The sequence below is a fragment of the Sinocyclocheilus anshuiensis genome, unplaced genomic scaffold (genome assembly GCF_001515605.1).
Source record: "Sinocyclocheilus anshuiensis isolate Anshui unplaced genomic scaffold, SAMN03320099.WGS_v1.1 scaffold527, whole genome shotgun sequence".
NCBI classification, from domain to species: domain Eukaryota; kingdom Metazoa; phylum Chordata; class Actinopteri; order Cypriniformes; family Cyprinidae; genus Sinocyclocheilus; species Sinocyclocheilus anshuiensis.
This window is the reverse complement of record NW_015548227.1, coordinates 532,805-542,463: the sequence shown is the minus strand read 5'-3', so window position 1 is coordinate 542,463 and position 9,659 is coordinate 532,805. Positions and strand designations below refer to the sequence as shown.

At 34.9% G+C, this 9,659-nt stretch overlaps 1 protein-coding gene across 6 annotated transcripts in view; it reads left to right on the top strand.

Annotated features, from left to right (window-relative positions):
* Positions 1-9,659, top strand: part of LOC107654438 (period circadian regulator 3) — a 22,441-nt gene that overhangs the window by 2,801 nt on the left and 9,981 nt on the right. For 2 of the 6 annotated variants that reach the window (XM_016441491.1, XM_016441492.1), the window contains exons 2-9: positions 1,988-2,521; positions 2,776-2,838; positions 3,790-3,962; positions 6,143-6,261; positions 7,605-7,806; positions 7,978-8,029; positions 8,482-8,621; positions 8,786-8,864. In XM_016441491.1, the coding sequence (XP_016296977.1) occupies positions 2,157-2,521; positions 2,776-2,838; positions 3,790-3,962; positions 6,143-6,261; positions 7,605-7,806; positions 7,978-8,029; positions 8,482-8,621; positions 8,786-8,864 (1,193 nt within the window). In that variant the 5' untranslated portion in view covers positions 1,988-2,156. Of the gene's footprint in view, positions 1-1,987; positions 2,557-2,775; positions 2,839-3,789; positions 3,963-6,142; positions 6,262-7,604; positions 7,807-7,977; positions 8,030-8,481; positions 8,622-8,785; positions 8,865-9,659 lie in introns of those variants that run through there. The other 4 variants (XM_016441494.1, XM_016441493.1, XM_016441496.1 and 1 more) reach the window with 4 other exon arrangements.

Here is a 9,659-nt window from a genome sequence, read left to right as displayed (position 1 = left end):
GTTTTTGTTAAATGTGAGCCAAAATCATCACAATTAAAAGAGCCAAAGACTTAAACTACTTCAGTCTGTGCGCATTGAATTTATTTAATAAACGAGTTTCACAATTTGAGTTGAATTACTGAAATAAATGAACTTTTCCATGACATTCTAATTTATTGAGATGCACCTGTATAGTACTGAACTTTGATTTCAGTGATTTGGACTATGAGATGGACACTTCTTGCACTCTATGTTGCACTTTACTTTTGCTTTAAAAAAAGGATTTCATAGAAATTTTGTATTTCATTTGGTTTAATAAAATATAGTTTAATAAAATATTCTTAAGAAAAATTGTTGATTTTTTTTGTGGGGGGAATTAATCATTTAGATTAATCGATAAATTAGTTGATAGATTAATCGAAATAAAAATAGTCGTTAGTGGCAGCCCTACATTTACATTTTTAGGTTGTAGCAATTTTGTTGTGCGCTTTTGTCATTTTTATTAGTTTATTTTTATGTCTATATGTTTTTCTTTTTTTTAATTTCAGTTTTAGTTGTAATTATTTTAGTACATTTAGATAAACTAACTGAAGATGTGAAATGGTGCCTTGGCAACTAGCCGAATTTTTATTTTTATTTTGAGTAACAAAAATGGTTTTATTTCAGCTTTAGCTAACTATAATAACCTTGCCTAGAGCTTCTGCAGGACCGTTTCTAACTGAAGCCTGTGTGTTTTAGAATTAGCTGGGAGGTCTGTCTGAATTGTGCAGCAAATTGAGGTCCAGCAAGTCTATTTTGTCATTTTTAAAACCCGAGTTTTAATACCTGACTCAGTCCTACTCTGACACATCCTATTTTGAGAATGATTGCGTCAGAGTCGCTGTAGAAACGTCAGCAGTCGTTACACAGACAGGTCACGACCCTAGAATATCAAAAGCGAGACGTCAGCACCGTGTGTCCAGACAAGAGATATGCAAGCCAAAACATTTGATGAAAATGATCTGGTATTTAGTGATGTTTGTGAAGCCAGAACAAATTCATAACCCGAAATATTAAACTTTGATGCATACTTATAAGTAATCAGACTTCCAGTTTTTGTCTGACAAATAATAAAATGATCTGCATAAATTGCAAAAATGTAGTCTGAAGGTTGTCGGATGAAAGATTTGATGTCTGAAATTACAGAGATCGTCTGTTCTTTTTTGTGTTAAAAACACTTTACCTCTAATAAATGTACTTATGAGGCACTTTGGACAAAGATAAACAATTTATACACTTCATTGGTTATCTTTGTCCAAAGTGCCATCAGGCTTTTGTGTTGTTTTTTAGCATGAAAGCTCATATGATTATGTTCACATTTGGCCATCTTGTGCTGCATGTGCAAAACAACACCTCATCTTCATAATAAAATAATTCCAGTCGTTAATGAGATGCAATGTGTTGAATTTGTTGTTTTCTTGCTTATTTTGTCCTAGGCAATGTATGTAACCTCCTCTGAAAAGCATAATGCATCATATTGATGTACCATGGTCAAATTATATTTCAATTAATATACATTGTAAAAAGCACGGTTAAAGAAAACATATTTTCCAAATCGAAAATTAAATGTTTAGAGCTTCAAATGCTAAAATATATTATGAAAAGGAGGAAAAAATATATATACATTGTCGATCTTAAAATGCTTTTTCTGGGTAAATATAAAGTATAGTTTAAAAAAATATATTATATTATAGTAAATATTATTTCAATATACACAAAATGATACAATATATATATATATATATATATATATAAAATTGTACATTTGTAATGTATTTGAAATAAAATATATTATTAAAATATATTAAATATTTCTAAATGTTCATTTGAAAGATTTGAAATAAAATATATTAAATATTCATATGTATTTATTTATTTATTTACATTTATTTATTTATTTACACACACACACACACACACACACACACACTTTTAGTGGTTCTGACATTTATCTGTGTTTCTTTTGCAGTTCTTTCAATGGAAGACTGTATGTAACCACCTAGTAAAACATCATCATCATCCCCATGGGTTTCTCTATAGACCTTCATTGTTAATGTGGACAAAAGCAGCGGAGCGTCTAGATTCTGGATCAGAGCTTCAGTAGAGGTGGGCAGTGGTCGGAGGAGAACTTGCGGGGAATGCTGGGAGGAGACGGCTTTCCCGATGGAGAAGAGGAGAACTCTTCTCCAGGCTCCAGCAAGCGTTTGGAGCAGACGGACCAAGCTACCAGTGGGCAGGACCCCGGGACCAGCGGATCAGGGTCCGGGTCCGGATCGGGTTCAGGTGAGGAGGAGGAAGCTGAGAAGCAGCGAGGAAGGACCAGCAGAGGGGAAAGCTCAGCGGGCTGTGAGGAGAGCAGAGGAGAGCAGACGCACGAGGATGTGGACATGAACAGCGGTCACGACTCCAGCAGCGGAAACGACAGTGTCAGGGGCTCACGACATCATCGTTCCTCGGCCAATTGCAGCCCTGGAAGCACCATAGGATCAGGAAGAACCAAGAGGTACAAGAATCACAATTATAATGCTCATGCCGAAGGTTAGTGATTTGAACAAACTCCTAACTGTGAGTAGTCAACTTTTGCAAGTCCCATTTGAGTGTTTTCTTTCTTCCTGATTTAAAAGGTAGGAATCGGTTGCTTTGAAAGCTCAGTTCTAAATGAAACCAGCAATTTGCAACCACATGATTGTGTCATTTTGTGTGTAATATTAGACTTCTGGTTAAATCAAGTGCTCCTTCGTCTCTTTGTGTGTTCAGCTCAAAATCTGCCACTGGTTCCTCATCGTCCAGTTTTCACAGCGCTCATCACACAGAGTGCAGGTAAACTAACTCGCTTCAAATTTGCTCAACAACTGAATTTTACAGTAACCTATTTACAGTATTATAAAAATATAGTAAAATCCCTTCATTTGTCATATAATTTCTTAACCTATATAAGTTATTAGAATTATGGAAGCCCAATTCCGCAACACATAAGAAAACAAAATCATGCTTTGTTAAACCAATAAGAATAAAAAAATTCATAAAAAGTCATAATTATGACCCAAGTTGAAATTATAATATAAAACGTCTGAAGGTGAACTTTTTGTCATAATTATGACTTTTTATGAGATTAAAAGTCGTTATTGACATACCAAGTGAATTATGAGATAAATTGACAAAAAGTTGAAATTATGAGAAAAAGGAAGAAATTTTGCCCACATAACAAAATCATTACTAAATCATACTTCTGACATAAAAAGTCAAAATCATGAGATAAAATATCTATATAACATTGAGAATTACTTTTTAAACTTTTTTTTTAATAAAGAGTCAAAAGTGACATCACTTATGAGAAAAGTTGAAAAATTAATAAAGAGTTGAAATTATGAGCTAAAAAGGCATAGTCACAATTTTCAAATAATTTCTACATCCATATACCTATTAAAATTATGGAAGCATATTTCCATCACACAACAAAATCATGCTTTGTTAAATCATAATTATGACTTAAGTCGAATTTGACACAAGTAGATTTTTTTTGTTACAATTATGACATTTTATAAGTCATAATTATTAGATAAATTGACAAAAAGTTGAAATTGATATAAAAAGTCTTAGCCAGGTAACTTTTTATTTCAGAATTATGACTTAGTATCTCATACTTTCAACTTTAGTCGTCATATTGGTTTTCCAACACATTTTCTTATGTGGCAGAAATTGGCTTCCATATATCATTAATTGAAATTAGGTTAAAGTTATAATGAATGTGAATTCTTAAACAAAAACAAGCGTGTGCATGTGCAGTGAACAGATGGAGCACGGCCGTGAGCAGACACACCGAGAGATGATGCAGATGGTGCAGGAGATGAAGAAACGGCTGCCGTCGGAGAAGAGAAGCCGCAGTAAAGCCAGTACGGTGGAGGCACTGAACCACGCACTGAACTGTGTCAAACAAGTACAAGGTACACATACACTGCTTTCAATGTTTTCATAGGTGTAATGGTTTTTATAACTGTACAAACTGTATTTTCTATCCCCCTAAACCTACACCTCACACAAAACTTTCAACATTTTTAGATTTTCAAAAAACTTCATTCTGTATGATTTATAAGCTTTTTTTCCTCATGGAGACCAAAAAAATGAGGACATTAGGTCCTCATAATGGGCATACATACACTTACACACACACACACACACACACACACTCAAAGCATAAAGCCACTAGAGGGACTCCTGTTAGAACGGCAGCACACATTCAGGTCCAAGCAGAACGTCTGTGATTATGTAACAGCCTGTTAGCTGCGTCTGCAGGAAGGTCCTAACCGCTCGCTGCTAAATCTGTTCACGGTGTTCGTGCACGTAGTGCTTTCATTCATCAGCGCTTTCCCATGTTTATCGCTGCATCAAATACTTCTTACAGTATAACGCCTGTATTAAGATGATCTGGGCAGATGCTGATAGCTTCTGCATGAGGTCATCATGTGCGTCATGTCGTTAAGTAATTGTGAAACTCAACACGCTGTATTTGCTGTTTTTTGGGGTATAGATTCTCGTAGTAGCAACAGAATCAAAACATCCAAACATGAAGTTTTGAATATTTGGGCTATTTTAGTAAACTTTATAGTAAACTAAAAAAAGTCAAAGACCAAAAACTAAATATTTTATTTTAATTGTTTTATATTTTATTTTATTTCAGATAAAAACGTGATTATGAGCTTCTAATAAAAAATCTAAACTTCTCAAAAAAAAAATAAATCTTTGTTTCATTATGTTTAGTTTACAATGTTGCCCTCATTGAACCACAGCAGATGTTCTGATGACACTATTGCTACAATATCAGTCACCAAAACACAGGAAACTTTCTACTGAATCATTCATACTTGATATGTTTTGATCACTTATTTGTTGTAAGTAGCTTCTTAATGTCTGAAATAATGTATGGTTGTTCAAACAACAAGTTTTCTGATATGCCCGAAGAAAGTCCTATAGACTACAGTTATCACTTGGAAAAAGTTCAGTTTAAAAATGCCACTTTAATGTCGCTTATGCAAGGAAATCTGCTAAAACACCACAGAGGGATTGTTTTAATGAGATAAATTGCAGTTTTAACAGTAGTGTAAGAAGCTTTCAGAATATTTGTTGTTTTATTTATTTTTTATTTTTTTGCCACAAATGTGCAGAAAGTTCATATTTTCACTCACACATAAGCTTTCGCGACATAAATTAAGCGTTAGCGTTAGTTCTGGCAGGTCACGTGAGTCAAGCTTGCATCAGCTGATTCTCAGCTGATCACATCTACCTATAGGAATACGACACCTGTTGTGGCATTCCTATATAAGCTCTATTCAGTATTATTCAGCAGCTTTTCAGCTTGCTCAGGAGCAAATTAGCCTCCTCCATCCCCAGCTCCTCCTTTCGCCACAGTCAGGACTTGGCTTTCTGATATTCCTTGCTAATCAGACTCCTTTATCTTGAATAAAGTGTTACACTTAAATATCATTAAAGTACATTAATGATATCTGCCTTGTTCTGTTCTGTTAACCCTAGGGGGGTTATTATTGCTGCTCTCCCTGCTCATTCATGACAGGCTGCATGGATGGGCAGGGAGTTTTTTGCCCAGAACAGAACCATACCGCCAAACCAAACTTTATGCTAAGTATCTATCATTTTGACGATAGTGGTCCTGACAGAACTGTTGTTGTGTTGCTATAGGTTTGATGCAAGTTCTGCAAACTTGTGTTTTGTTTTGCACAATGTACTGCAATTTTGTCATAACTGAATGGCAGGATTGCAGAAAAAAGTTTTTGCATTGAGTTTATGTAGAAACAATAACTGTAGTGTAAAATTTTGGTAATATTTTAAGGGATTTAATCATTATGCATTTTGTTTTATTAATTAAATCTATTTTAGTAGCATTAATTAAAGCTTCTTTAGTGCCTATGGTTGTTTATTTCTGTTTGCCATCATTTGAAATAAATGTCAATAGTCAGTCTATGATGTAATGCTATGTGAAATTGGTGTTGTAATATCTGGCATGATCTCTTGTGAGCCACCTGCTCTGTTGTTTAAGCCAAACACTGATTAAACACTGATTAACTGGATTGTGGCTCATTTTTTACACTTCCTCTGACGCCCCCTGCAGCAAACAGCGAGTACTACAACTTACTAATGAGCAGCGGACTGGAGAAGAGACGAGAAGCTACTGTGTGCTCGCTGGAGGAGCTGGAGGGAATCACTTCAGAACACACGCTGAAAAACACTGTATGTCCTGCTCCGTTTCCTCTGAAAGACTTAATGCAAGACACTACAGGCAAAACTGTGTTTTTTTCATGAACTGGTCATTTTGAGGTTTTGGACTATTTGGCTTTTCATAACGTGTTGTTCAGACTAGTGGATAAAAAACATCCAAAATATACTTGTATCTATTTGCATCTGTAGATTTTAATTACAAGGCCTATATTTAAAGGTTTTCAAAAGTCAGAAATCTCCTTTGCAGCAGCACCAAACTTTATGATTTTGTTTCTATCTATATTCTGAATGTTCTTACACTGGGGTTTGTTCCAGAGTTATTATAGTTGGCTAAAAATAAAATTAAAACTAAAATCATAAAAATAAATAAGTCACTACTTGAAATAAAATAAATGTAAAATATAATATATATATATATATATATATATATATATACTTAAACTTTAGTTTAACTTGCATTTCTTTAGTTTAACTTGATGTGCTTAACTAAAACTGAAATAATTAATACAAATTATGTAGACGTATTTAGAAACTACAAAAACACTCAACTAAATTACTACTAAAATGAACATGAAAGAAAAAATGTAATTAAAAATATTAACAAAAACTTTAATAGCATCTCAATGATACTAAAATAACTCTGGGTCGTTCATATAGCATTTGCCTGATTTTATACAACATTTTATTCCTTGAAACATAGTGAAAATATACTTTTTTCTGTCTGTTGACAGTATATTCTGATTTATAGAGTGATAAAAAGAGATATTCAAAATCCACTTTGTAAAAATCTTTTAATTTAAAATGTCGTCAAAATTCAATATTTTGAACCTGGCTATATCCAGTGTTCAGATTTATGTTTTGGAAAGGTATGCAAATTGGTACATATTTAAATAGATAATGTATATTTAAAAATTTCAGAAAATGTACAATTAAAAATAAAATGATTTTGCAATTCTTAATGTAATCAATCAATTGGTTGATATCTATTAGTTTTTTTTTTTTTACCCTATTCACCTGTGTTTTCTTGCCTTAAAGGGATCATTGACACAAAAAATGAAAATTCTGTCATCATTTACTCATCCTCAGGTTTCCAAGCCTGTACGAGTCTTTTCGTCTTTTGAACATAAAAGAAGATGTTCTGAAGAATGTTGGTAACCAAACAGTTGCTGGTAGCCATTGACTTCCATAGTATTCCAACATTCTTCAAAATATCTGTAAATAAACTCAGAGGTTTTGAACAACTTGAGAGTGAGTAAATGATGGCAGAAGTTTTATTTTTGGGTGAACTAGCCCTTTAATGAGTGCCGTCGCTGTGGGTACGAGGCGTTCACGGACAGTTCTCTTGTGTTTTTTAGGACACGTTTGTGGTGGTCTTCTCTCAGGCCTCCGGGAAGGTGGTTTACGCGTCTGAACAGGCCTCCAGCGTGCTTCACTGCAAGAGGAAGTTTCTGGAATCTGCCAAGTTCGTGGAGCTGCTGTACCATCAGGACGTCAATGTGTTTTACTCGCACACGGCGCAGCCACGACTGCCGCCCTGGAACGTGGGCACAGACAGCGGTGAGGCGCTCTGGAACTGTAAAATTCCAGTTTAAAGCTCCAGTTATGAATCATTTCGCTGATATTGCACATACATTTAATCATGCAAACTTCTTTGAAAAATGTAGGTAGGTCAGTAGAAAATGTTCGATTTAGGAATGAAAAACGTTATTCGTCTTTGTCTCTCTGTAGCGGCGGTTCTGTATAAATGTGCCCAGGTCAAGTCCTTCTTCTGTCGAATCAGGTGAGTGCGTTTCACCTCATAAGATCATTATTTATGTCTTAATTTCTACTTCCTGTGGACTTTTAAATTGCAGTTCATTACTACTCATTCTAATCTGATATCTCATTATGTCAAATCACATTGCATGTATTAATATAGCACTTTATACCGTACAGATTGTTTCAAAGCAGCTTCACAGTAATAAACAAGAAAATAGCAAAGTTAAACATACAATTTCAGCTGTAAAGCAGCTCTACAGAAGACGGTTTCATTATTCAGCTCAGTTCAATGTTGATTCAGTTGAGCTCCATTATATTATGACACCAACTTATTTAATCTATAATGCAGCTCTATAGAAGATAATAGCGTCATTATGCAATTCAATTTAGTTAAATTTTTGCTCTCTCTGTTGTCAGTGGAGTCAGACTGATAATATTTTTGAACGTTTTATGTGTGTGTGTGTCTGTGTTCAGAGGAGGGAAAGATAGAGATGGAGAAATGCGTTATAGTCCGTTCCGGATCACTCCGTACCTGCTGAAGGTTCAGGGATCGAGAGCAGAGGAGGAGCCGTGCTGTCTGGCCCTGGCCGAACGCATCATCTCAGGATATGAGGGTACGAGCCGCGTGACCTTTCACCCCGCCACGTTCTGAAACAGTAGTATAGTACTTTGACACATGACCTCAATATGTTACCTGTTTGTCTTTTTTGCTTTTACTTTTGGCTGTCTGATCTAATGATCACTATTTTGGTTTGTTTGCTTGTTGCTTTGTCTCCAGCCCCTCGCATTCCCATGGACAAGCGCATTTTCAGCACGACTCACTCACCAGGCTGTGTCTTTTTAGAAGTGGATGACCGGTGAGTGATTTTCACCTTTAGTCACAAGAGCCAAGTAAAGGAATCAGCAGCTTGGGCGAATGGTTATGTGTTCAAATAATACAATTATTATTAGTGTTGTTGTGGTTGTTGTTTGAAAATAATACCAGCAGAGTACCACATTATTATTAGTAGTAGTAGTAGTAGTAGTATTGCTATTTGAAAATAATATGTTGCACGGAGTAAAGCTGATCAGCATATTATTATTATTACTATTATTAAATATTATGTTGCACAGAGTATGGCTGAGCAGCATATTAGTAGTGCTAGTAGTAATATAAAATATGTTGCACATATGTTGAGTAAAGCTGAGAAGCATTAATAATAATAATGATGATAATAATAATATAAAATTATTACAGTGTTTGTTCAGTCAGCAGCTTCACATTAGGGTTTATTTTGCAGTAATGACCGGGTGTTACGGTGACCCTTATATGTGACCCTGGAGCACAAAACCAGTCGGAGCACTTCATTTGGACAACTTTAAAGATGATTTTCTCAATATTTAGATTTTTTTGCACCCTCAGATTCCAGATTTTCAAATAGTTGTATCTCGGCCAAATATTGTCTTATCACTTATACACATTGTCCGATAACAAACCAAACATCAATGGAACGCTTATTTATTCAGCTTTTAGATGGTGTATAAATCTCAATTTCAAAAAATTGACCCTTATGACTGGTTTTGTGAACTGTGAAGTGATTCCTCATGTATTAGTTTTGTGTGTGTGTGTGTGTGTGTGTGTGTGTGTGTGTGTGTGTGTGTGTGTGTGTGTG